The sequence below is a fragment of the Oncorhynchus kisutch genome, unplaced genomic scaffold (assembly GCF_002021735.2).
Source record: "Oncorhynchus kisutch isolate 150728-3 unplaced genomic scaffold, Okis_V2 scaffold722, whole genome shotgun sequence".
Taxonomy (NCBI): Eukaryota; Metazoa; Chordata; class Actinopteri; order Salmoniformes; family Salmonidae; genus Oncorhynchus; species Oncorhynchus kisutch.
The window spans coordinates 479,175-492,762 of record NW_022262667.1 but is presented as its reverse complement, the minus strand read 5'-3'; the positions used below and the strand labels follow the sequence as shown (position 1 = coordinate 492,762).

Sequence of the window (13,588 nt, the reverse complement as noted above, 5' to 3'; positions counted from 1 at the left end):
CACTAGAATAATGTAATAACTAGAATAATGTAATAACTAGAATAATGTAAACACTAGAATAATGTAAACACTCGAATAATGTAATAACTAGAACAATGTAATAACTCTATAATATAATACCTAGAATAATGTAAACACTAGAATATTGTAATAACTCTATAATGTAATAACTAGAATAATGTAAACACTAGAATAATGTAAACACTCGAATAATGTAATAACTAGAACAATGTAATAACTCTATAATATAATACCTAGAATAATGTAAACACTAGAATATTGTAATAACTACAATCATAACGTAAAAACTATAATAATGTAAAAACCAATAATGTAATAACCTTAATAATGTAATAACTGATAATGTAATAACTATATAATGTAATAAATATAGTACTTTAATAACTATAATAATGTAATAACTAATGTAAACTCTATAATGCAATAACTATAATAATGTAATAACTATAATAATGTAATAACTATATCATGTAATAACTATATAATATAATAATTACTATAATGTAATATAATAAGGTGTAATAACTATACAATGTAATAACTAATGTAATAACTCTAATGCAATAACTATAATGATTTAATAACTATAATAATGTAATAAACATCGAATGCAATAACTATAATAATTTAATAACTATAATAATGTATTAACCATCGAATGTAATAACTGTATAATATAATAATTACTATAAAGTAATATAATAAGGTGTAATAACTATATAATGTAATAACTATATAATATCATAATTACTATAATGTAATAAGGTAATACCTATACAATGTAATAACTCTATAATGTAATAACTCTATAATGTAATAAATATAATACTGTAATATAATATGGTGTAATAACTATAATAATGTAATAACTATAATAATGTAATAACTATAATATTGTAATAACTGTATAATACAAGTGGCCATTAAAACAGGTATAGTTGACTGCTGTTACATGCTTCATTCATCATTGTGATGGTATTACTGTATTGTGCGTAGGGGCAAACATGCACGAACTGGAACCACTAGCCCTGTGTCAAATTTAGGCCCAAAGGCATTTACAGAATAATTAACTATGATGACGTTGCGAAAATAATTTATATAACCACTGGAATTGATCATTCAATATTGAAATTCTTGCACAACAAGAGTGGGCATGGGTTCGAAACCGACCCTCTGCCCTTAGACTCCCCCTCCCCTATCTTAGACTTCCAACACTTTACTATCTCTTCAATACGTCTGCAAAAAAAATTACGAAAGGACTTCCCCACTCCTTTAAAAAAAAGTGTTTTTTACATTATAGACAAAAATAATTTCTGTTAACCATTGGAATTGACCGTTCCATATTGAAATGATTGCATGTTCCTTGGTTTTCATGCCTCCGGTCAGTCAGAAGCTAAGCCTATGACTGACTGTAGGAGTTCAACACACACGACAGACAGACGCGTCACTGCAGCCCAGGTCTGGGGCTGAAGGAAAAGGAGTTGGGAGTGAACCTCTCATCTGGATCCATTGCAGTGGAAGTTGCAGCCAGAAACGAGAAGGTGAGAAGAAAGGGACTTCTGACTGGCAGACTTTTTTGTTGTTGTTGTAACTAACGACACCTTATCAAAAACCCACAAATACACTTACGAGGATACACAACCTATACGTTCTGCGGTTGCAGAAACCTTTGTTAATGCAATGAAGTGTATTGACGTGCCACAGTGAAGAGGCCCCTTTTGACAGTTGATGGTAAGCTACAGTACCCAGCTAGGCTAGCTAGCTTGGCCTTTCTATGTGTTTAGCTTGAATGCAATGTCAATACTTTTCCTACAATTCATTTTACTATTGCAAAAAACAGTGCCGGTCTTGCTTATCTGTATCTTTGATGGCCAATTAGCTAGCTGTAGCCTGTGTTTGCCATGTACCTACATCTGTATGAGTTGCTTTCAGCTATCTAGCTACCTAGCTAGCTAACAGCAAAGTGGATTCTGTTGGTTAGCATCTGCTAGCATTAGCTTTATGTTGTGCTTCAGCACCAGTTTACAACATAACAGTAGTTAGCTAACTGTTAGTGTGTAACAACGCTGTAATAAACTTAGCCAGCATGCTAGTGAGTGAATTATTTTGATTATGGCCTATGTAGCTAACAACACAGGCCTAGTAGACTAGTTGAATTGTAGCTAGTTCCATGCGATGGTAGCTACAGTAGCTAGTCTGTTAGCGTACCTTACTATCCAGCTGTGTCATGTCAGTCTAACATATTCCGTGTCTGGTGTATATTAGTCAAGCTAGTTTACCAATAACAAATAGCATTTGTGTTGTTTTTGTGCATAGTCTGTCAAAGCTAGGTAGGTTAGAGATGTGGAATGTGTTAGTTAGCCCGCTAACGTTAGCTACTAGCTAGCTAGTTTGTGCAATTAGTGAAGCTAGCTAGCCAGCTGATTTGCCTACCTTACTGTTTATCTATCATAGGCACGTATTTAGTAGCTAGCTAGTTAGCTGAAGTAGCTAGCTGAGTTTACAGTATATCAACACTGTATTGCTTACTATGACCATTTACAGTATTCCATCCTGCTGGCCTTTACTCACCTGAGGCTGTCACTGGGCAGCTACTGATTACACAGTACGATTTATAATATGACAGACAGCTGGCAAAGCAATTCACTTTATGTCAATCTTGTATGTTCAGTAATGCAGCAGGCAGACATAGCACGCCTGCTAATGAGATTGTCGATAATGCAGGTGCCCTTCTTCTTGAGCTCAATATAGCATGGTGAAAGCTGTACATAAAAAATATATATATATATCAGAATTTGAGTAATTTAGCAGATGAACTGATCCAGAGTGATTTACAGGAGCAATTAGGGTTAAGTGTCTTGCTCAAGGGAACATTGACAGATTGTTCAACTAGTCAGCTTATGGTTTTGAACCAGCTACCTCTGGGTTACTGGCCCAAACGTGCTTAACCACTAGGCTACCTGCCGCCCGTCATACAAAAAGGATTGTGCAACAAGAGAGAGAGAGATCAATCCTTCTATGAAATGCACGTAGGAAATGCATTGTCACTGTGTAGTGCCATGGCCACTTCCAGACCGTTAGGCAGTAAGCATCACCATAGCTGTGGACAGTGAAATCAATGTTTACAGCTGTTGTTGCAAGATTTCATGGTTGTCGAATGCATGTTTAACCTATGGTACTACTAACAGTTAGTTATTTGTATTGCATAGTGTATAATGACGAAAGGTAGCTAACAACTAGGCCTGCTGGTATGAGTGAAGAGGAGGGGGGGTAAGGGAATAGCCGAGACGTAATAGACAAGCCAGAAGGGAAGGCGAAAACCTTTTTTCTTCTACACTCAGTGTCAGGTGACCTATTTCCCCCCCTCCAGATTAAACAGGTTCATAATCCAACAGTAAGTGCTGTTGAAATATTACAGCCTCATTTTGTTGTCTAGGCCTTCCGCATGTTTCTCTCCACGTTGCTTCCCCCGACGTGTGTTGCTTCCCCGACGTGTGTTGCTTCCCCGATATGTGTTGCTTCGTGTGTTGCTTCCCCGACATGTGTTGCTTCGTGTGTTGCTTCCCCGACGTGTGTTGCTTCCCCAACGTGTGTTGCTTCCCCGACGTGTGTTGCTTCCCCGACGTGTGTTGCTTCCCCGACGCGTGTTGCTTCCCCGACATGTGTTGCTTCGTGTGTTGCTTCCCCGACGTGTGTTGCTTCCCCGACGTGTGTTGCTTCGCCGACGTGTGTTGCTTCCCCAACGTGTGTTGCTTCGTGTGTTGCTTCCCCAACGTGTGTTGCTTCCCCAACGTGTGTTGCTTCCCCAATGTGTGTTGCTTCCCAAAGATAGTTCATGCAGGCTATGACTGCTGTGCTGATGTGTACTGGCTGATTGGTCCGCTGGTGTAAATAAGCCTATCCTGCGAGAACTGAGAGTATCTGTGGCAGAAGCACATGTAGGTCTATGTTTACTACTGTTATCCTGTGTAATTGGAATGATCTGAAACGTTTACACCTAGGTCGTTAGGGAATATGCGATGACATGGTTACCTTCCAGCAAAATTAGGTCATTACATTGGCTCCATGGATTAGGCCGACAGCATGTTGGTGAATCTTCCCCCGAGGAGTATTGGGGATTGCCATCTGTAGTAATTGGAGCGCAGTGTTAGGCTAGCTAACTGTTTTACAAGTCATACATCATATCAATGGATCTAGTTGGAGTTCTGAGGACATGTTGGTGTTGTGAGGACATGTTGGTGTTGTGAGGACATGTTGGTGTTGTGAGGACGTGTCGGAGTTGTAAGGACATGTTGGAGTTGTGAGGACATGTTGGAGTTGTGAGGACATGTTGGTGTTGTGAGGACATGTTGGAGTTCTGAGGACGTGTTGGAGTTCTGAGGACATGTCGGAGTTCCGAGGACAGAAATGTTTGAGTTCCGAGGACATGTTGGAGTTCCGAGGACGTGTCGGAGTTCCGAGGACAGAAATGTTGGAGTTCCGAGGACATGTTGGAGTTCCGAGGACGTGTTGGAGTTCCGAGGACAGAAATGTCGGAGTTCCGAGGACATGTTGGAGTTCCGAGGACGTGTTGGAGTTCCGAGGACGTGTTGGAGTTCCGAGGACATGTTGGAGTTCCGAGGACATGTTGGAGTTCCGAGGACATGTTACATGTTAGGTCTATAGCGTAGTTCCAGAAGCAGGATGTGGTCAGTGTGATCAACAGTTTGCTGTGATCACATTGTCTTGCACGGATGTGATCACTGTAAAATAGTTGTTTCATTTTCTGTTGTGAATTGAATTGTTCCTCTCAGGAACCAAACAGTGTCATCTCGTCCTCGATGGCAGTCATCCATCCTGTCCTTACTGGACTATTGGCACCAGACTACATGCTTGTTATTTTCTGTTGTGGTCCTTTCTTCTCACAGCCACCATATCAAATGGTCTCAATGATTGTTTCCCACCTATGTCTCAATGGTTAATATCTCCCCCTCTTAATATCTTCTATCAGCTGTAACAAAGCCCCATCTCCTGTCCTGATGGTCTATTATTTTCTATCAGCTGTAACAAAGCCCCATCTCCTGTCCTGATGGTCTAATATTTTCTATCAGCTGTAACAAAGCCCCATCTCCTGTCCTGATGGTCTAATATTTTCTATCAGCTGTAACAAAGCCCCATCTCCTGTCCTGATGGTCTAATATCTTCTATCAGCTGTAACAAAGCCCCATCTCCTGTCCTGACGGTCTAATATCTTCTATCAGCTGTAACAAAGCCCCATCTCCTGTCCTGACGGTCTAATATCTTCTATCAGCTGTAACAAAGCCCCATCTCCTGTCCTGATGGTCTAATATCTTCTATCAGCTGTAACAAAGCCCCATCTCCTGTCCTGACGGTCTAATATCTTCTATCAGCTGTAACAAAGCCCCATCTCCTGTCCTGACGGCCTATATATCTCTCCTCTGTCTATCTGTCTGGTTGATGTCTATATGTCATGTTTTGGAGGACGAATTTGGCTCTCAACCTTCGCCTCTTTGGAGTCCGTACGGGAGTTGTACTAGCGATTGGATAACACGATATTGTGGAGAAAAAGGGGTTGAAAAGTTGACAAAAAAATAACTGAAATATCACATTTACATAAGTATTCAGACCCTTTACTCAGTACTTTACTCAGTGTTGAAGCACCTTTCTCTTGGGTTTGACTCCACAAGCCTGGCACACATGTATTTGGGGAGTTTATCCCATTCTTCTCTGCAGATCCTCTCAAACTCTGTCAGGTTGGATGGGGAGCGTTGCTGCACAGCTATTTTCAGGTCTCTCCAGAGAAGTTCGATCTGGTTCAAGTCCGGGCTCTGGCAGGGCCACTCCAGGACATTCAGAGACTTGTCCTGAAGCCACTCCTGCGATGTCTTGGCTGTGTGCTTAGGGTCGTTGTCCTGTTAGAAGGTGAACCTTTGGCCCTGTCTGAGGTCCTGAGCGCTCTGGAGCAGATTTTTAGGTTTTCCTAAAAATATTTCACCTTTTTATTTAACTAGGCAAGTCAGTTAAGAACAAATTCTTATTTACAATGACGGCCTACCAAAAGGTAAAAGGCCTCCTGCGGGGATGGATGATTAAAAATTAAATAAATACAAATATAGGACAAAACACAAGAGAGACACAACACTACATAAAGAGAGACCTAAGACAACAACACAGCATGGCAGCAACACATGACAACACTACATAAAGAGAGACCTAAGACAACAACATAGCATGGCAGCAACACATGACAACACTACATAAAGAGAGACCTAAGACAACAACACAGCATGGTAGCAACACATGACAACACAGCATGTTAGCAACACAACATGACAACAACATGGTAGCAACACAACATGACAACAACATGGTAGCATCACAACATGACAACAGCATGTTAGCAACACAACATGACAACAACATGGTAGCAACACAACATGACAACAACATGGTAGCAACACAACATGACAACAACATGTTAGCATCACAACATGACAACAGCATGTTAGCAACACAACATGACAACAGCATGTTAGCAACACAACATGACAACAGCATGTTAGCATCACAACATGACAACAGCATGTTAGCAACACAACATGACAACAACATGTTAGCAACACAACATGACAACAACATGGTAGCAACACAACATGACAACAACATGGTAGCAACACAACATGACAACAACATGTTAGCAACACAACATGACAACAACATGACAACAACACAACATGACAACAACATGTTAGCAACACAACATGACAACAACATGACAACAACACAACATGACAACAACATGTTAGCAACACAACATGACATCAACATGGTAGCATCACAACATGACAACAACATGTTAGCAACACAACATGACAACAACATGTTAGCAACACAACATGACAACAACATGTTAGCAACACATCATGACAACAACATGGTAGCAACACAACATGAAAACAACATGGTAGCAACACAACATGGTAGCAACACAACATGGTAGCAACACAACATGACAACAACATGGTAGCAGCACAACATGGTAGCAGCACAACATGGTAGCAGCACAACATGGTAGCAGCACAAAACAGGGTACAAACATTGTTGGGCAGAGACAACAGCACAACGGGCAAGAAGGTAGAGACAACACTACATCACGCTAAGCAGCCACAACTGTTAGTAAGACTGTCCATCATGACTAGTCTCACAGTCCCTGCCGCTGAAAAACCTTCCCCACAGCATGATGCTGCCACCACCATGCTTCACCATAGTGATGGTGCCAGGTTTCCTCCAGATGTGAAGCTTGGCATTCAAAGAGTTCAATCTTGGAACTCTGGAGCTCTGTCAGTGACCATCAGGTTATTGGTCAACCCCTTGTTCAAGGCCCTTCTCCTCCGATCGCTCAGTTTGGCCGGGCGGACAGCTCTAGGATGAATCTTGGTGGTTCCAAACATCTTCCATTTAAGAATGCTGGAGGCCACTGTGTTCTTGGGGACCTTCAATGCTGCAGACATTTTTTGGTACCTTTCCCCAGATCTTTACCTCGACACAATCCTGTCTCGGTGCTCTACGGACAATTCCTTCGACCTCATGGCTTGGTTTTTGCTCTGACATGCACTGTCAACTGTGGGACCTTATATAGACAGGTGTGTACCTTTCCAAATCATGTCCAATCAACTGAATTTACCACAGGTAGACTCCAATCAAATTGTAGAAACATCTCAAAGGTGATCAATGGAAACAGGATGCACCTGAGCTTAATTTCAAGGCTCATAGCAAAGGGTCTGAATACTTTTTTGTCATTATGTGTGTAGATTGAGGACGTGTGTTTTATTTAATACATTTTTGTATAAGGCTGTAAACGTAACAACATGTGGGAAAAGTGAAGGGGTCTGAATACTTTCTGAAGGCACTGTATATCTGTCTGTCTGGTTGATGTTAATATATCTCTGTCTGTCTGTCTGGTTGATGTTAATATATCTCTGTCTGTCTGTCTGGTTGATGTTAATATATCTGTCTGTCTGTCTGGTTGATGTTAATATATCTCTGTCTGTCTGTCTGGTTGATGTTAATATATCTCTGTCTGTCTGTCTGTCTGGTTGGTGTTAATATATCTCTGTCTGTCTGTCTGTGTCTGGTTGGTGTTAACATGTCTCTCCTCTGTCTGTCTGGTTGATGTTAATATATCTCTGTCTGTCTGGTTGATGTTAACATGTCTCTCCTCTGTCTGTCTGGTTGATGTTAATATATCTCTGTCTGTCTGGTGGATGTTAACATGTCTCTCCTCTGTCTGTCTGGTTGATGTTAATATATCTCTGTCTGTCTGTCTGGTTGATGTTAATATATCTCTGTATATCTGTCTGTCTGGTTGATGTTAATATATCTCTGTCTGTCTGTCTGGTTGATGTTAATATATCTCTGTATATCTGACGGTCTGGTTGATGTTAATATATCTCTGTCTGTCTGTCTGGTTGATGTTAACATGTCTCTCCTCTGTCTGTCTGGTTGATGTTAATATATCTCTGTCTGTCTGTCTGGTTGATGTTAACATGTCTCTCCTCTGTCTGTCTGGTTGATGTTAATATATCTCTCCTCTGTCTGTCTGGTTGATGTTAATATATCTCTGTCTGTCTGTCTGGTTGATGTTAACATGTCTCTCCTCTGTCTGTCTGGTTGATGTTAATATATCTCTGTCTGTCTGTCTGGTTGATGTTAACATGTCTCCCCTCTGTCTGTCTGGTTGATGTTAATATGTCTCCCCTCTGTCTGTCTGGTTGATGTTAATATGTCTCCTCTGTCTGTCTGGTTGATGTTAACATGTCTCCCCTCTGTCTGTCTGATTGATGTTAATATATCTCTCCTCTGTCTGTCTGGTTTGATGTTAATATGTCTCCCCTCTGTCTGTCTGGTTGATGTTAACATGTCTCCCCTCTGTCTGTCTGGTTGATGTTAACATGTCTCTCCTCTGTCTGTCTGGTTGATGTTAATATGTCTCTGTCTGTCTGGTTGATGTTAACATGTCTCCCCTCTGTCTGTCTGGTTGATGTTAATATATCTCTGTCTGTCTGTCTGGTTGATGTTAACATGTCTCCCCTCTGTCTGTCTGGTTGATGTTAATATATCTCTCCTCTGTCTGTCTGGTTGATGTTAACATGTCTCTCCTCTGTCTGTCTGGTTGATGTTAACATGTCTCTCCTCTGTCTGTCTGGTTGATGTTAATATATCTCTCCTCTGTCTGTCTGGTTGATGTTAACATGTCTCTGACTGTCTGGTTGATGTTAATATATCTCTGTCTGTCTGTCTGGTTGATGTTAATATATCTCTGTCTGTCTGTCTGGTTGATGTTAACATGTCTCTCCTCTGTCTGTCTGGTTGATGTTAACATGTCTCCCCTCTGTCTGTCTGGTTGATGTTAATATATCTCTGTATATCTGTCTGTCTGGTTGATGTTAACATGTCTCTCCTCTGTCTGTCTGGTTGATGTTAACATGTCTCTGTCTGTCTGTCTGATTGATGTTAATATATCTCTGTCTGTCTGGTTGATGTTAATATATCTCTGTCTGTCTGTCTGGTTGATGTTAACATGTCTCCCCTCTGTCTGTCTGGTTGATGTTAATATATCTCTGTCTGTCTGTCTGGTTGATGTTAATATATCTCTGTCTGTCTGTCTGGTTGATGTTAACATGTCTCTCCTCTGTCTGTCTGGTTGATGTTAACATGTCTCCCCTCTGTCTGTCTGATTGATGTTAACATGTCTCTCCTCTGTCTGTCTGGTTGATGTTAACATGTCTCCCCTCTGTCTGTCTGGTTGATGTCATAGCTTATTAATGGTTAGGCCTCGTTAATATCTGTCCCCCTGTCCTCGTTAATATCTGTCCCCCTGTCCTCGTTAATATCTGTCCCCCTGTCCTCGTTAATATCTGTCCCCCTGTCCTCCCAGGACTAATGGCAGCAGAGTGACATCATGGCCCTGATGATACCTCCAGTGAAGCTCAAATGGCTGGAGCACCTGAACGGCTCGTGGATCACGGATGACAGCGAGTCCATCTCCACGCGGGAGGGCGTGTCCGTGCTCTACTCCAAGCTGCTCACCAACAAAGAGGTGGTCGTCCTTCCCCAGCAGGTGGGAGCAGAATGAGATTGAGTTAATGTCTGTGAAACCAAATGGAACTCGGCTTCTCTGTGTAGAGGCCATATCGCGACACAACCAATACTTTATTGTCTGCATTGCGCAGAAATGTAGTTTTGCGTCACGAGCTTTATATGTCATCGCTAAGCCTGAGTGCCAGTTTGTTTATACTATCATACCAACTCCTTGTCAGTCTCTGTCATGACCAACAACTGTTTGGTCTTGAGCACAAACAGATCTGGGATCAGAATAAAAGGTTTAACGAGGCCCACAGTGAAAACATCACATAGCTAACACATCATCACAACACACACTACACAGGCCTAATATCAATGCTGTGTCCTCAGGTGTTGTGTCTGAAGGGACCCCAGCTGCCGGACTTCGAGCGTGAGTCCCTGTCCAGCGATGAACAGGAACACTACCTAGACGCCCTCCTCAGCAGCCAGATGGCGTTGGCCAAGATGGTGTGTTCCGACTCTCCCTTCGCCTCCGCTCTCCGCAAACGCCTGCTGGTCCTCCAGAGGATCTTCTTCGCTCTGTCCAACAAGTACCACGACAAGGGCAAAGGCAAGCAGCAGCAACACTCGCCCGACAACAACTCCGGATCGTCCGACCTGCACTCTGTCAGCGAGCGGCCGCGGTCCAGCACCGATGCTCTGATCGAGATGGGGGTCCGAACGGGCCTCAGTCTGCTGTTCGCTCTGCTCCGGCAGAGCTGGATGATGCCGCCGCCGGGCCCCGGAGGACTCAACCTCTGTAACGACGTCATCCACACGGCCATGGACGTGGTCTCATCCCTGCCGCCCCTCTCCCTGGCCAACGAGAGTAAGATCCCCCCTATGGGTCTGGATTGCCTGACCCAGGTCACCACTTTCCTCAAGGGAGTGACCATGCCAAACTCCGGGGCGGACGTCTTGGGTCGGAGGCTGGCGTCGGAGCTGTTGCTGGGCCTGGCTGCCCAGAGGGGGTCCCTGAGGTACCTTCTGGAGTGGGTGGAGATGGCCCTGGTGGCGTCCGCCGTGGTCAGCACCATGGAGAAGGAGAAGATGAAGGCGTGTCTGCTGAACCAGGAAGGGCTGATTGGATACGACTGCTTCATGAACATCCTCATGCAGATGAGACGTTCCCTGGTAAGCGTCCTATAAACAACCAATCAAGTCTATTCATAAAGCCCTTTTTACATCAGCCGATGTCTCAAAGTGCTGTACAGAAACCCAGCCTAAAACCCAAACAGCAAGCAATGCAGGTGTAGAAGCACGGTGGCTAGGAAAAACTCCCTAGAAAGGCAGGAACCTAAGGAAGAAACCTAGAGAGGAACCAGGCTATGTGAGGTGGCCAGTCCTCTTCTGGCTGTGCCGGGTGGAGATTATAACAGAACATGGCCAAGATGTTCAAATGTTCATAAATGACCAGCATGGTCGAATAATAATAAGGCAGAACAGTTGAAACTGGAGCAGCAGCACGGTCAGGTGGACTGGGGACAGCAAGGAGTCATCAGCAAGGAGTCATCATGTCAGGTAGTCCTGGGGCATGGTCCAGGTCTACACTATAGTCCCCTATAGACATCTATAGTCCATTAAAGACATATATAGTCCACTAAAGACATCTATAGTCCCCTATAGACATCTATAATCCATTAAAGACATATATAGTCCACTAAAGACATCTATAGTCTACTACAAAAATCTATAGGAGAAACACTCCCTAGACACACTTTATTGTTCATGATTTGCTGTGTACTTCCATTGTGTTATAGGTCTATAGGTCTATTGTGCTCTTTGTATTACCAGATGGCAGTGTATTCCTCCTCCTTCCTCTCCAGCTTCTCCTTATTCTCATTACCTCTTGATTTGATTATGTTACGAGTATATGTCTCTGTGGCTGACTGTGTATCTGATGTCTCCCTATATGTCTCTGTGGCTGACTGTGTATCTGATGTCTCCCTATATGTCTCTGTGGCTGACTGTATCTGATGTCTCCCTATATGTCTCTGTGGCTGATTGTGTATCTGATGTCTCCCTATATGTCTCTGTGGCTGACTGTGTATCTGATGTCTCCCTATATGTCTCTGTGGCTGACTGTGTATCTGATGTCTCCCTATATGTCTCTGTGGCTGACTGTGTATCTGATGTCTCCCTATATGTCTCTGTGGCTGACTGTGTATCTGATGTCTCCCTATATGTCTCTGTGGCTGACTGTGTATCTGATGTCTCCCTATATGTCTCTGTGGCTGACTGTGTATCTGATGTCTCCCTATATGTCTCTGTGGCTGACTGTGTATCTGATGTCTCCCTATATGTCTCTGTGGCTGACTGTGTATCTGATGTCTCCCTATATGTCTCTGTGGCTGACTGTGTATCTGATGTCTCCCTATATGTCTCTGTGGCTGACTGTGTATCTGATGTCTCCCTATATGTCTCTGTGGCTGACTGTGTATCTGATGTCTCCCTATATGTCTCTGTGGCTGACTGTGTATCTGATGTCTCCCTATATGTCTCTGTGGCTGACTGTGTATCTGATGTCTCCTGACTCTCGACCAGGGTTCGTCAGCAGACAGGAGTCAGTGGAGGGAACCGACGCGGACATCAGACGGGCTGTGCTCTTTGTATGAAGCAGCTCTCTGTCTGTTCGAAGAGGTAAAATATCAACTCAAATAACATTTTTTTTTACAGGTCAATTTACGTTTAATTTAAAAATAAAAATAAATTGTCTTCTGAAAAGCTTTTATATACTGCTTATGAATGCGATGGGTATGGGTTACGAAGGTTTACATGTAGGTAGGTAGCCTTCACAAGTTAAGCACTACTTCCTCCCAGGTGTGCAGGATGGCGTCAGACTACTCCCGTACCTGTGCCAGCCCAGACAGCCTCCAGAGCGGCGAGGCTCCCATGCTGTCAGAGACGTGTGAGGTGTACGTCTGGGGCAGTAACAGCTCCCACCAGCTGGTGGAGGGAACACAGGAGAAGATCCTGCAGCCCAAGTTGGCACCCAGCTTCGCCGACGCACAGACGGTAAGAGACCACAGGTCTCCAAAGGTGTGTGTGTGTGTGTGTCATTTCCTGTTTGTCTTTTTATTTTTAAGCCAGTGGTTCTCGAAGCTCTTCTCGGGTGAACCTCCAGACGTTTCACAATTTTTGTTTTGTCCTTGAATTAGGTCACCTGATCTAATCAACGACTTGATGATTAGTTGATGATTAGTTGATGATTAGTTGATGATTAGTTGAATCGGGTTTGATAACTCTGAATTAGTTAAAATATATGGAAGGGCTCGTGGGGGGCCCAGAGGTTTGACAACCACTGGTTTATAAGGAAAGCTGATTCCCCTCAGTATTACGTCTCTGGAGAAGTTAGCTAGTGTAGCCTAGAGGAGTTAGCTAGTGTAGCCTAGAGGAGTTAGCTAGTGTAGCCTAGAGGAGTTAGCTAGTGTAGCCTAGAGGAGTT

At 43.0% G+C, this 13,588-nt stretch overlaps 1 protein-coding gene across 1 annotated transcript in view; it reads left to right on the top strand.

Annotated features, from left to right (window-relative positions):
• The first annotated feature begins 1,334 nt into the window (after positions 1-1,334).
• The window catches only part of LOC109885662 (probable E3 ubiquitin-protein ligase HERC1), a 211,746-nt gene continuing 199,492 nt past the window's right edge, over positions 1,335-13,588 (top strand). The window contains 5 exon segments of the mRNA XM_031815997.1: positions 1,335-1,752; positions 9,959-10,141; positions 10,495-11,277; positions 12,688-12,783; positions 12,964-13,158. Coding sequence (XP_031671857.1) covers positions 9,983-10,141; positions 10,495-11,277; positions 12,688-12,783; positions 12,964-13,158 — 1,233 coding nt within the window. The 5' untranslated portion in view covers positions 1,335-1,752; positions 9,959-9,982.